Below are 14,830 nucleotides of genomic sequence, written 5' to 3'. Positions count from 1 at the left end.
TGTATAGTTTTTAAATAAAAATAAATAGTAAATACCACATCAATTAAAACAAGGCTACATCACTATTCCGTTAGGCACATAAGTAATAATACTAACGGAAGTTAACAAAGGATTAACAGTGTTTAGTTTTGAAACTTAAGGGACTAATAACATTCAATTGAAACTTAAGAGACCAATTGCGCACGTCAAGTAAACTTTAAGGACCATCAGTATAGTTTCGCCAAATATTTACTACTAGGTTAATTGTATTCAGGCTACAATCTTGGTAAAGACTGTTGTTTTCAATCATCTTAAGTAAACATGGCAAAACGGGTCAGAATTTTCTGACCCGACCAGAAAATACTCTATCCGAACTTGATTTTTTTATTCGAAATAAAAACGGATTAACTTGTGACCTAACCTGTATTTTTTGCGGGTTAACTCGACCCAAACTCAAATAATTTTTTAAAACTTTTTTTTTGGTAAAAAAATAATAAAATTAAAACAACATTGGTTTAATTGTTTGTTGTGAGCTTTAAGGAAACAATTGAGACTTTACATAACTACATGCAAATTAATTGAAAGATAAATGGTTGAGCATTTTATAATGAGTAAAGTTTTTAGATATCAAATAGCAAAGTACATGCCAAGATAATTTGGTTACAGTAAAAGTAAAAAATAAATTTAAAATTGTAAACATATGTGAGAAACATTTACAAATGTGAAAATAGTGAAGCCAAAGTATCAAATTAGCATAAATTATGAATGCTTAGACCTATTTTTTAACAATTTGTGTCCAAAATAAACGGCTTTTCAAAATAAATTATGATATTTCTTAGAGTGTATGTTGCTTAACAATGATATGATATTCATAAAAGAGACCATATATAAATAAGTAAACAATCAAAATTTAATGTATATCTCAAATTGAAATAGACTCCCAACCACAATTGATAATAGATTATAAATTAATTTTTAAGGTTGTAAATTTCTTATATGCTTTTATTCTTTGTCAAATGAGTTATCCAATAAATCATTTGTAATTTTGTTTTTATATTTTGAGATGTTAATATTGTGTAGAAATAAAACTTGTGTTTTTGTTTTACTTATCTTTGTGTTATTTTTTTTTAGATATCAATGTTAAGATTTGTATAATTTTAAAATTATTGAATAAGTATTAATAAGTTTAATTGAGTTCATTCTTGATAAGCACAGTGAATTCAAAGTTTACATCAAGTAATTTGTTGTATGACTTTCCAAATGGCAAATACATGTTGTTTCCTTTAAAAAAAGAATCATGTGAAAAATACAGGTCATCCTGATCTAACCCACAACCCGATTGACCTAAACACATTTTTAACCCACTTAAAATGACCCATTTTGGCCCGTAACCCGATTGACCCGCAACCCATTTGACCTGACCCAACCCGCCCATTTTGCCATGTCTAATGTTAAGTAACAAAAAGATTATTAAACAAAAGTAAGTAACAAAAAGATTTAAGTAAATGAAACTCATTAATGAAAACCTAAAATTTGAGGAACTCATAAATAGGTTTGTAAATGAACCACGTTAATTATTCAAAATTTAGAATTGTTCATTAAATACATGAGTTAAGATCAAGTTCATCAACAAATTATATTATATGTTCAAGTTTGTTTTATTTTCTTATCAAACAAGTTCAAGGTTGGTTGTGGGTAGGAATGGCAACGGGTCGGGTTCGGGCCGGGTTTTTGCATACCCGGGGCCGACCCGTGGGCCAAGACCCGAAACCCGGACCCGGCTCGATTATTAATCGGGTTTTTTTCCTGAGACCCATACCCGCCCCGCCGGGCCCCGCGGGTCCCATTTATCTTCTTGGGCCCAAATCTAGCCGAACAAAAAAAAAAAAAATTTTGAAGCCCATTAAATTTTTTTCCTAGATTCAAGCCCATTCAAGCCATTTAGGGAGTTAGGGTTACAAATCTCAAATGCTCAATGATATATATATATATATATATATATATATATATAAGGGGGGTTTAGTAATTTAACATAACCGGGTTTTTATCCGGGGCGGGTTTTGGTCGAGTTTCGGATTTTTTTATAAAACCCAGACCCGACCCGAACCCGCTTCGGGTTTTTTTTTTTAAAAACCCATACCTGACCCTATTCTTTATCGGGCCGGATAAAATTCGGCCCATTAGGGTCGGGCCGGGCCGGGTATCCGCAGGGCGGAACTAAATTGTCATCCCTAGTTATGGGTTCCAGTTAACTCAACTGGTAAAATCTTTGATGGTTAAATAAGACATCTGAGGTTTAATCCTCGCCTACACCAAAAACAAATCTGTGTCTTGAGTTAATGATAAAGAGCTATTATCAGGAGCGGACGCCATAGGTTGAAACTCTCTCTTAAAAAAAAGGCTCAAGCTTGGTTTCTCAAAAAAAAAAAGCTCAAGGTTGCAACCCGGTTGACCCGATCCAACCCGCCCATTTTGCCATGTCTAATGTTAAGTAAGTAACAAAAAGATTATTAAACAAAAGTAAGTAACAAAAAAATTTAAGTAAATGAAATTCATTAATGTAAACCTAAAATTTGAAGAACTCATAAATAGATCTGTATATGAACCACATTAATTATTCAAATTTTAGAATTGTTCATTTAAATTGATTTCAAACATGCGTTAAGATCAAGTTCATCAACAAATTATATTATATGTTCAAGTTTGTTTTATCTTTTCTTTTCTTATCAAACAAGTTCAAGGTTGGTTGTGGGTTCCAGTTAACTCAACTGGTAAAATCTCTGATAGTTGAATAAGACATCTGAAGTTCAATTCTCACCTACTCCAAAAACAAATTTGTGTCTTGGTCTAATGATAAAGAGTTATTATCAGGAGCAGACGCCATAGGTTGAAACTCTCTCTTAAAAAAAAGGCTCAAGCTTGGTTTATCAACAACAAAAAAAAAAGCTCAAGGTTCTAGTTTGTTCACTAGTTACCTTTTTTTTTAGAACATTATTCACAAGTCACTTAATTAACTTGGTTCAAACACCATCTCTCCATTACCCACTATCTAGTTTTTTTGCTAAGAACTTACTATCTCTCTTAGAGCACTTGCAACAGTGGAGCTAAATAGCTATATAGTTATTTTAGCTCTACCAAAACACAAAAAACCACCATCCAGCAGTGGAGCTATAGCTATTTTTTTTAGCTTCATTGCTACAGTGCACATCTATAAATAGATGTGCACTGTAGCTGAGAGCTAAAAAAAACAATTTTTTATTCCAACTTGGATTAAAATAATATAGGTTGGTTTATTTTTTTTATTCTTTTATTCTCACGCCTCTCTCTCAGTGTCACTGAAGCTCAACTCTCTCACAAAACTCTTTCAAAACTCTCTCAAGCTCACTCTCTCAAGCTCACCATCGCCGAGCCCTTATCATCTTCAACGTTACCAACCCAGCAACCGTCCCAAGCTGCCGATCAGCCTCAAACCCATGCTGCCATCCACCTCATCTGAAGCTCTCATCTCTCAAAACTCTCTCAAGCTCACTCTCTCAAACTCTCACCTCTCTGTTTCACCGCCGTCCCAAGCCACCGATCTACCTTAGACCCACTTCTCGTCCGCCGATCCACTTCAGGTCAATTGTCTCTGTCTTCTTCATGTGGATGCTTGAGATTTTTGATTTGGGTATAACATCAAAAAATGTGGGATTTTTTATTTGGGTATAACATCAAAGAATGTGGTCAATGATTTCTTTTTCTTGTTCTTTCAGTTTATTATTTTAGATGCAATAATTTTTTTGTTGTTCTTGCTCAATGAAAAGTTCTGTCATTTCATCTCAGAGCATCCATTCGTTTTGATTTAGAGCATCCATGAATAGACAAAATGTATTTGTATTGGAATGTATTGGGAATTTTCTATTTGCAGGAATTTGTTGTGTGGTTTTCTTTATCAGTGGGATTAATCTACATGTCAAATTAAGTATTTATGCATAATCATGTTCTATTGTTATAATTCTAAGTATTTTAAGTTTTGATATAAATATTAGTTTGGGAATTTTTGGTGTGTAGGGAAGTTTACATTTTTTTTTGTCTAATTTTATGGTGTCATGTAGAGTCGGTGGCGGCGGTGGAAGAGTCGATGGAGGTGGCGATAGTGGCAGCGGTAGCAGTTGCGGGTGATTGTGATTGTTGTTTATTGTAGTGAATATATTATTTTATTGTAGTAGATATAATATTTTATTGTGATGTTTATATTATTTTATTGTGTTGAAAGTTAAAATAGATCCACTGCTACAGCACGTTTTGTAAAGTGAGTAGGTAAAATAGATAAATTAACTTTTTGTGGTGCCAAATAGCTAAATTTTTAGTTCCATTGCTATGGATGCTCTATATATAAAAAAGTTACTTTAATTATCAACTTTTTCCTTCCATATATAGTAATTATTAACTTTAATTATTAACTTTTTCCTTTGAATAAGTATTAATAAGTTTAACTAAGTTCATTCTTGATAAGCGCTGTGAATTCAAAGTTTACATCAAGTAATTTGTTGCATGACTTTCCAAATGGCAAATACATGTTTTTTTCTTTATAAAAAAAAATCATGTGAAAAATACGGGCCATCCTGACCCGACCCGCAACCCAATTGACCCGTTTTGGCCCATAACCCGATTGACCCGCAACCCATTTGACCCGACCTAACCCGCCCATTTTGCCATGTCTAATGTTAAGTAAGTAACAAAAAGATTACTAAACAAAGGTAAGTAACAAAAAGATTTAAGTAAATGAAACTCATTAATGCAAACCTAAAATTTGAAGAACTCATAAATAGGCCTGTAAATGAACCACATTAATTATTCAAATTTTAGATTGGTTCATTTAAATTTATTTCAAACACGAGTTGAGATCAAGTTCATCAACAAATTATATTATATGTTCAAGTTTGTTTTATTTTCTTATCAAACAAGTTCAAGGTTGGTTGTGGGTTCCAGTTAACTCAACTGGTAAAATTATTGATGGTTGAATAAGACATTTGAGGTTCAATCCTCGCCTACATCAAAAATAGATTTGTGTCTTGGTCTAATGATAAAGAACTATTATCAGGAGCGGACGCCATAGGTTAAAACTCTCTCTTAAAAAAAAAGGCTCAAGCTTAGTTTCTCAAAAAAAAAAAAAAAAAAGCTCAAGGTTCTAGTTTGTGCCCTAGTTACCCTTTTTTTAGAACATTATGCACAAGTCACTTGATTAACTTGCTTCAAACAACATCTCTCCATTACCCACTATCTCTTTCTCTTTTCTTTTTTTTTTTTCTTTTTTTTCTTTTTTTTGCTGAGAACCTACTATCTATCTTATCTATATAAAAAAAAGTTACTTTAATTATTAACTTTTTCTTTCCTTATATCGTAATTAGTACGACAAATAAAATTTTTATCCACTCATAAATCTATACTAATAATTAAAAAAATAAGTTATAGTTGAAATTATATTGTTTGAGTTAATTAGATAAATGATTTTCTCTTGTAAACTTATAAAAATTTCATTTACCAGCTTTGTATAATTAAAAATTATATTTAATCTTTTAATATAAATGGACTATTTATATTATCAGTAAATTACAAATAAAAATTTAATATCTTATGAACTTGTCTACGAAGTTACACAATCCAATATCAAATCAAAATGTTTATATTTTTATACATGAATACATTCAAATATATAATACTTAAATCGAGCGTTGTACTGGTGACCTTGTTCACAAAAACGTTATTTTGTTTGAGCTTAACTCATTTATATTAGTTGAGCTTAAATTTGGGGCTTAAGCTTGGTTCCTTTTCTAGAACATAAACAATTTTTTTCCCTGAGTTGGATTTGAATTCTGAATGTTTACAATAAGCTTAGTTTATTTATGGTCTTACTCAAAAATACATTTTTAATGACTATACTAAAATACGCCTATAGCCGATTGCAAGAAGGAGATGACTTCAATCCTTCATTCTTGATTTGGAGAAATTATACAGTCTTCTGGTGGACCATATTACTTGTCCACCATTCCACTAAAATACTCCCACTTATTTAAAATTGTTGAGTTAGTAATTAGTTTTTGTTTAAATTTTTTTTATTTCAGCAATTTTAAACAAGTGAAAGTTTTTTAGTGGAATGGTGGATCATGTCACTTGTCTACCATGAGAACCTTATAATTTATCCTTGATTTAAATGTATACATAGGGGGGAAAGGATAAAAAATGATGATGCCAAAATCTTTAATAAGTCACTCATCTAAAATCTTGAGATATGCAAAAAGAGAAAAGCTATTGAAGTGACCACCATGGTATGTCCCAGTGTGGGAGCCTTGGATACTTAAGTTAGCATCTATGTATTTTTCTTTGAGGAAGTGCTGGTCCATAATATTTTCACAATACTTTCACAATAAATCCTAGGTTGTAGATTGTTATTGGTTTTTAATTTGAATCTATCACTAAAATTACTTTTTTGCCCACCAGTAACAGCCTGTAACAACTTGATAAATGATTTGATGTGAAAATGTTGTAAATGTAAAATTTCTTTTTTTCTTATGGGTTTGGCTTACTTCCAATACTTTTTTAACTAGAACCTCTTTTAGTTTTAATGTAAGACTGTCACATCACTCACTAACTAAATAAAATGTGAAGATCAAAACTCACTACCACTTGTCATTGTATATTTAAAATAAAATGACATAACCAGTTAAAAAAATACTGGAGGTAAACCAAACCCTTTTCTTATAGATATTAAAACTTTTAGGGTTTTTTTTTTTTTCATGCCTATTTGTTTTCACCTTTCTCAATGTATAGAAGTGGTGGTGTAACCACCGCACACTCTTGGTGCAATGGTTACTCTACAAGTATAAGTGCTTATGAGGTGTGGAGGGGCAAGGGTTACAGTTCAAGTCTCCAGGAGGGAGTTTCACACACATATACGCTTAAATTAGACTAGAGTAGAATTTCTATTTTGTATATATATAGGAGTGGTGGTGTAAATAATTCTCTTGATTGGAGCCATTATCTTCATTATGGCCATAATGGCCCATGATGAGGGGAATAATGGCCTCCGTTATGGGTTCAATAATAATTTCCTTAATTGTGAATGAGATTTTAGGCAATAAATTACTCCTAATTATAGGAGTTTCTTAGATGTTCTTGTACCTATAAAAAGAAAAACCTCACATTTTTTTAAATGAAAAAAAAAAAAAAAAAAAAAAAAAAAACTCTCACATGTAGCTTTTGCTCATGATATTCAGTACTATCTTTTAGAAATTTAGAAATGTTTTATGTCATTTTATATCAGTCAAAATTGTTAAATTATGATTGAAAAAGCAATAAAAATTCTTTTGGATAGAAGTATTCAAAAAAAATGATTAGGATTTGGGTTGTAGAAAATTAGAAATGGTTTGTAGAGTTTAAATGAGTGTGTGTGTAAAAATATTAATAACAATTGGATTTTTAGCTTTATTAATGTGTATTTGATGCTGTTTGCGAAGGAAGACTACAAAAACTGTGAAGCTATCATTGATGTTCTTGACAATTTCTGCAACCTTGCTGGGCAGAAAGTTAATCTATCTAAGTCAAAAATTCTTTTTTCTCCTAATGACAATCGGAGAAGGAAGAGAGGCATCTGCAAGAGAATGGGGATGGCTGCAACCAATAACCTAGGCAAATACCTAGGTTTCCCCATCATTACTCATGGTAGAGTGAGTAATGTGTATAATTTTGTAGTGAACAAAATTCAAAGCAAGCTTGCTGGTTGGAAATCAAAACTCCTGTCGAAAGCTGGAAAATTGGTGCTTGCTAAAACATTCGCGGCTCCTGTGGCAGAATATTACATGCAATGTCATTCCCTACCTGTTAAAGTGTGTGATCAAGTGGATAAGCTAATAAGGGATTTCTTATGGGGCTCAACAGAAGAAAGGAGGAAATTACATTTGGTTAGATGGGATATTGTGACTCTCCCCAAAGAGCTTGGTGGTTTGGGTTTGTATAGCATGAAAGATAGGAATAATGCTTTGTTAGCTAAGCTTTGTTGGAGGCTAGCTTGTGAGCAGGAGGCTCCTTGGGCAAAAATGCTTGTGGCTAAATACCTCTCCCCCAGTAGAGTGACGGAAGAAGGAAAAAAGCTTCCCTGCTCTAGTGTTTGGGCCGCTGGCAAGAAGGGTGGTTCAGTTTATGTTAAGGGGCTAAAATGGTCTGTGAAGAATGGTGAGACAGTTAAGGTCTGGAATGACTTTTGGCTTCCACTGGGCACCTTGCGAAGTCTAATTGAAGGACCTTTGAACCGTGATGAAGATCTCATCCCAGTTAAGCAATGTTTTGTTCTAAACCATGAATGGAAGCTCAATGTCTATCCTTTGAGTTGCCTGTTCATATCCTCAATGCCATCAAAGCTACTCCTCTGTCTTGTAACCGTGAGGCCGAGGATTCACTTCAGTGGGCCTTTTCCAAGAATGGTTTTTTTCTCGTGGAAATCAGCTTACTTATTGGCAAGGGGTTTAAACCCTTTGAACCTGGAAACTGTGACGGTGGCTTGGGTGTGGAAAGTTGAAACTCATCCTAAAGTTCATTTTTTTCTATGGCTTTGTCTGCACAATAGTGTTCCTACCGGGCAAGTTTTGGGTTCAAGGGGTTTAAATCTTGACCCCATATGTAGTTTATGCCACCAAAGCAATGAAACTATTGATCATCTTTTAAGGGGCTGTGTGATTGCTCGTGATTTTTGGCAGCAACTTCAGTACCCGCTGCGAAGCTCAATTCAGATGGGTCAGCCCTTGGAAACCCAGGACGTGCAGGGGGGGCGGTGTGATCAGAGATCATGAAGGGCAGTGGTTAAAGGGCTATGCTAGGCCTCTTGGTTGTACCAACAGCTGCATGGCTGAGCTGTGGGCACTTAGAGATGGTCTGATATTGGCCAAGGAAATGGGGCTGACCAACCTCATCATTGAATTGGATGCATTAAGCGTAGTCTTGCTCACGAACAAAATTCTGCCAATCTGTTAATGGAACCATTGTTGACTGATTGCAGGAACTTGGTGAGAGCGATTCCCAACAAGCAAATAACTCACGTCTCCCAGGAGGCCAATCAGTGTGCTAATGTGTTGGCCAAATTAGATGCAAGTAGCTCAGACTCTTTTGTTGTATTTTTGTATCTACCGCCTGTGGTGGAAAGTGTTATAGCTTCTGACAAAGCTAACTCCTAGTTTTATGCAATTTCGTGATTGACCAAAAAAAAGAAAGAAATGACAATAATATAAGTTTTTTTCTTTTGACAAAATCCTCAATTCTCAAATCTATAATTATGTTATTAAAATTCATATAAAAAATTTATATTAGTAATTGTATTCAAATATATGGAGTTTAAATCTTCAAATAAGTTATCACTCTATAAGTATAAAAGGTTATGAGGTGTGAAAAGTAAAGGCTAGAATTCAAATCTCTAAAAAGAAGTTTCATACACACACACACACACATATATATATATATATATATATTAGAAAAGAATTTCTATTTTATATGTAAAATAAAAATTTCCTCAAATAAACTAATTTCGAAATGACAATAACGTGACGTACATCAGTACAAGTTGTACTGCTACTATTTACTCATGCTTTTCTAATTTTTTTTATTTATCTATTAAGCTCGACCCCACTGATAGAGATGGGAAGAGAAACTAGAAAGTCCAAAAGCTCATGAGTAACGATTTAGCTAATGATGCATATTAAATCTTTATTTTATGACATCAAGCTTGCATTATAGTAATGACCGACCATCCAACAACAGTAAGGTTAGGTATCAACTTTCACCAATCAACAATCGTGGTGGACTATATGTATTTCCTCATGAGTCAGTCGTGTGCTGCTTGTGCTAGACATGCACGCATGGCGGCTTGAAACAACAGATTTGGTGTTTACACTCTAAAGAGTTAGGAGAGTGTTTGTTGTCTGCAGGAACGGGCTTAAGTTGATATTATTTTAGTAAATTCTTCCCCATGATCTCTGTACGTACCTTAGTCTCAACCCATTTTGTTTCACATTATATATAAAGTCCTGTGTAAACCCTTGCGCACGCGGTGATGCTAACAAAAATTGAATCCAATGAAGTCAAATGCGTACCAAGTTTTATATATAGTTTCTCTTTCTCATACGCCACATATGATTAAACCGTACATTGCAACCGTAAGCTGTGATACTCGATCACTCGATCAGCTTAATTAAGGCATGCTCCTTTGTGCAAGGGATCGAGTTGACACTTGACATGGTCTAGTTTCTTACTAAGCACTTCGTTGAGCGCAGACATATAGGGATATATTAGTCAATTTAATCACACGTCTTTACATGTCCTTGCTTGGTTCTAGAATTTATATTTCTGTGGTAACATGCAGAAGTTATGAGAATTCAGACAGGATTGAAGTCCCGCATTGTGCAATTGTATTAATATTCGGATTAGAATTTAGAAGTTAAAAAGTTTTTTTTTGTTTTTTGAAAGGGGTCATTCATTCATAAAATCATAATAGCAAAACATCGTGAGCCAATGCCTCCACAGCCGGAGGAGGGGAATCCTCCATCCAATATACATCATTATCTATAGAATTCCTAGCATGCTGAGCAAGAGCATGTGCAACCTTATTCCCATCCCTCCTAGTAGTGCTAATGCTAGCCCACTCCAAACAATAAACCAAATGGCGAATATCATCCACCACATAGCCTAGCAGAGAACAATCTATCATTGTCGATGAAATGGCTTGCATAACATTTACGTTATCTCCCTCTATAATCAGCTTGTTAAATCCAGCATCTACAGCAAATTCCATTGATCTTCGACATGCCAATAATTCTGCTTCCATACTAGAGTGCACCTGTGGACCACTTGCTATCATTGCCGCCATAACCTGACCATGCTCGTCTCGAATAATTGCTCCCACTCCAGTTCTGTCCAGGTCTGAAAAAATAGCTACATCGAAGTTTAATTTATAAATAGAAGATGGTGGAGGCTGCCAGGTCATGCTGCAATTTTGTTCCAACTGCATCACAGCCAGCTGCATCTGTGCTGATTTATATTCTGTCAAGTACTCCTTTGCTCTCTTATTCAAGTGCCTCGGGTCCATCAGATTTCCACCAAACACCACTCGGTTTCGCTAGTTCCATATAATCCAAGCTTGAATCCAGAACAACTCCACTTCCTCTATCATCAACCTGTCAATTAAATATTCCATCAATTGCAGCAAATCAGTGGCAGCTACGTACCTCTTCTGTAATTTTCGACAGCTCCCTGCCCAAATATCTTGCACCGCAGCACACTCCCAAATTGCATGGATTGTACTCTCCACCTCCCTTAAGCATAATGGACATTTGGCTTCCGATATTACTCTCCTCCGAACCAGATTAGCTCTTGTGGGTAAAATATCAGTACAAGCCCTCCAACTGAAGACTTTAATTTTATTGGGAAGTTTCAGATTCCACAACACTTGCCATACCTTCTTTCTTGCACTAGTATTTGATGATTCTGCCCTATCCTCCCCTTGTATCCTCCTTGCCACCTTATAAGCTGACTTCACAGAAAAATACCCATTCTTATTATAGCTCCATATAATAGAATCAGCAACACGTCGTCTACTAAGATGAATTCTACATATTGCTTCAGCGTCATCCTGATGGAAACTTGAATGAATCATGTCACTCCTCCGTGCATTTATCTTCGGATTAATCAAATCTGATACAACCATCTCAACCATTAAGTCATGATTAGGATGTAGCACCTTATTTATAGGATGATTCGGTATCCACCTATCAGCAACCACCCTAATTGAGCTCCCATTGCCGACCCTCCAACAATATCCAGCTTTAAGAATAGGTAAGGCTGCCACCAAACTCCTCCAAACATAAGAGCAACCCAAAGATTCTTTAGCATCAAGAAAAGATGATCGGGGAAAATACCGCGCTTTAAAACACTTAGATAATAAAGAATCAGTCCCTTGAATAATCCTCCACCCTTGTTTAGCCAACATCGCTAAATTAAAAGCTCTTAGATCCCGGAATCCCATACCACCCTTCATTTTAGAAGTTGCTAATTTATCCCAACCCTTCCAATGAATTTTTCTTTCATTGCCTACTTATCTCCACCAAAACTTAGCACACAAATTATTCAATTCATCACACAATTTCAAAGGAAGTTGAAACACACTCATCATGTATGTGGGTATCGATTGGTCTATAGCTTTTATAAGAATTTCTTTCCCTGCTCTGGATAACAACATGCCTTTCCAACCTTGCAATTTTTCCATACTCTATCTTTTAAATAAGCAAAAGTATGGTATTTATCCCTTCCAATCAAAGTTAGTAGCCCTAAATAAGAGTCAAACTTCACCACCTCCTTGACCCCCAAGATCTGCAACATATGTTGTTTCTGAACATCTGTGGTATTACTGCTGAAGAAAGCTGAAGACTTCTCTAGATTAATACTTTGACCTGAAGCTCTTTCATAGGTTTGAAGAATCTTTGCTATCACTTCTCCTTCCTTTGGCGTTGCTTGACAAAACAACAAAGAATCATCTGCAAATAATAAATTTGTAACTCTAGGGGCTCCTCTGCAGATTGACACACCTCGAATCCTCCCTTCCAATTCATCTTTAGCCAGCAGAGCAGTGAAGCCTTCTGCACATAAAAGAAATAGGTACGATGACAATGGATCTCCTTGACGTATTCCTCTGGATGGATGTATCATACCATACAGTCTTCCGTTCACCGGAATAGAAAAAGATGGAGTAGTGATACAACTCATCATTCTTTCGATCCACCTTGTAGGGAAACCCATCTTTTCCATAATTTTTTGCAGGAATAGCCATTCAACCCGATCATACGCCTTGCTGGTATCAAATTTCAATGCCATAGTCCCTTTCTTGCCCTTCTTCCTCACATGCATAGTATGTATGGTCTCATAAGCTACCATAACATTATCTGTGATCAATCTACTCGGAACAAAAGCACTCTGGGTAGGAGAAATAATATCTGGAAGAACCTATTTCAATCTGTTTGCCAACACCTTGGAAATAATTTTATAAATCACGTTACATAGACTAATAGGCCTAAACTCAGCCATTTTCTGTGGATTTTTCACTTTGGGAATAAGGACTATGTGTGTGTGATTTACTTCCGGTGACATATTTCCATTATTTAAAAAATCCAATACAGCAGAAATTACATCATCTCCCACTATATAAATTTTTTTTGATAGAATAAGGCATTCATACCATCAGGTCCTGGAGCTTTTGTAGGTCCCATTTGGAATAGAGCCACCTTCACCTCCTCAGCAGTAAAATCTCCCGACAAGACTTCCAGCATGTTATTTGTCACTTTATGAGGAACTGCATTCAAACATTCCTCCCTTTGATTAGCTGCACCTGCACTAAAAAGATTGTCAAAATAATCTGAAGCTACGTCAGCTACCTCTTCCACCCACTGCCCTTGTGCATTTTGTATACCACTTATGTGATTTTTCTTCCTCCTTTGTGATGCTTTAGAATGGAAAATTTTCATATTCCTATCCCATGCTTCATCCATGAAATTCTAGACCATTGCGCCCAGTAAATTTCTTGTTTTTGTAAAAGATCATCCATTTGTTTGCTCACATCCAAAAACTCAACTCTATTTTCTTCACTAGCTTCGACTTCATTCAACATGTCCAGCCTTTTTTGTAGCTCCTTCATGGCTGCCTCATCAGGTTTGGCCGAACCCCAAGCTGTCAATTCCAGCCCACATGCATGAATTTTATTTTTGATAGAGAGCAGCCCATTCGCACCGTCTCCAGACCTGCCCCACGCCTCCTTAACAATTTCTTCACACTCATTAGAAAGTAGCCAGACTTCCTCAAATTTAAATGACTTCCCACGCAGCTGCCTTTGTCGTTTAAAGGATTGAACTTGCAACATAATTGGTAGATGATCTGAAGCATGTGTTGATAGATGAGTAATTGTGCTCATTTGAAATCTCACTCTCCACTCTTCATTTGCAACCCCTCTATCAAGTCTAATTCTTGTATTTGCATCACCCGGTCTCTTATTATTCCAAGTAAATGGATAACCCCTGTACCCAAGATCTTGAAGTTGACAAGAATCCAATGCTTCCCTAAAAGCTTCAACCTGTGCATAATTAGGTGGTCTTGTACTTTGCTTCTCCGAGGCATGTAAGAATGCATTAAAGTCTCCAATAACCATCCACGGACCCTCTACAAATGTCTTCAAGTGTTGTAACAATTGCCAAGATTTTTCTTTATTTTGTGCTTTTGGCCACCCATAAAACCCAGTCAAGTACCATTTAAAACCATCTTCCTCCGTGACAAGAGCCAATACATGGTTTACAGTATAATTAATGATCTCCAAATTAATATGGTTTTTCCACAAGAAAGCTAATCCACCACCTGCATTAGGATTTTTAACAATCACCTTATTCTGAAAAGGTAAGTTGCTGTATAAATTTTCAAACCCCTCCTTGTCTAGTCTAGTCTCCATAAGGAAACATACCATGGGATCTTTTTCCTTCACAATCTTGTGAAGGCTTCGACCTGTCCAAGGGTTCCCAAGCCCTTGACAGTTCCAACTAAGAAGCCTCATTGCTCCCGGCAAGGGTGGCTGTCCACCCCTGCCGATATATCAATAGAACTGCCTTCCACCTCATCTTGTTTACTTCCTTCATGCTGCCCAAGTTCCCCATCCCTTAGTTCACGTTTACCCAATCCAGGAATTGTAATGGCCCTAGCTAAACCACCAAGCCCAAAATCCATTCTATTTATCCTAGTCCACGTAGTCTTGGGCTTAACAGAAGATGACCCAGAGAGTTCCAAGTTCGTTGGA

At 35.6% G+C, this 14,830-nt stretch overlaps 2 protein-coding genes across 2 annotated transcripts; both read right to left on the bottom strand.

Moving 5' to 3' along the window:
- Positions 1-10,489: 10,489 nt before the first annotated feature.
- On the bottom strand, positions 10,490-11,089 carry LOC142606073 (uncharacterized). The gene has a single exon (XM_075777477.1). It carries the CDS (start codon positions 11,087-11,089, stop codon positions 10,490-10,492), a length of 600 nt encoding a protein of 199 aa, XP_075633592.1.
- A 2,424-nt stretch (positions 11,090-13,513) lies between these two features.
- LOC142606072 (uncharacterized) lies at positions 13,514-14,590 on the bottom strand. The gene has a single exon (XM_075777475.1). The coding sequence runs from the start codon at positions 14,588-14,590 to the stop codon at positions 13,514-13,516; it is 1,077 nt and encodes a 358-aa protein (XP_075633590.1).
- Positions 14,591-14,830: the final 240 nt, after the last annotated feature.

The sequence above is a fragment of the Castanea sativa genome, chromosome 8 (genome assembly GCF_040712315.1).
Source record: "Castanea sativa cultivar Marrone di Chiusa Pesio chromosome 8, ASM4071231v1".
In the NCBI taxonomy this organism is placed as follows: Eukaryota; Viridiplantae; Streptophyta; class Magnoliopsida; order Fagales; family Fagaceae; genus Castanea; species Castanea sativa.
This window is presented reverse-complemented; position numbering and strand designations above follow the sequence as displayed.

Excerpts from the sequence above, each read along its gene's own strand:
- LOC142606073 (XM_075777477.1), bottom strand. The coding sequence starts at position 11,089 with ATGGACCCGAGGCACTTGAATAAGAGAGCAAAGGAGTACTTGACAGAA.
- LOC142606072 (XM_075777475.1), bottom strand. The coding sequence starts at position 14,590 with ATGAGGCTTCTTAGTTGGAACTGTCAAGGGCTTGGGAACCCTTGGACA.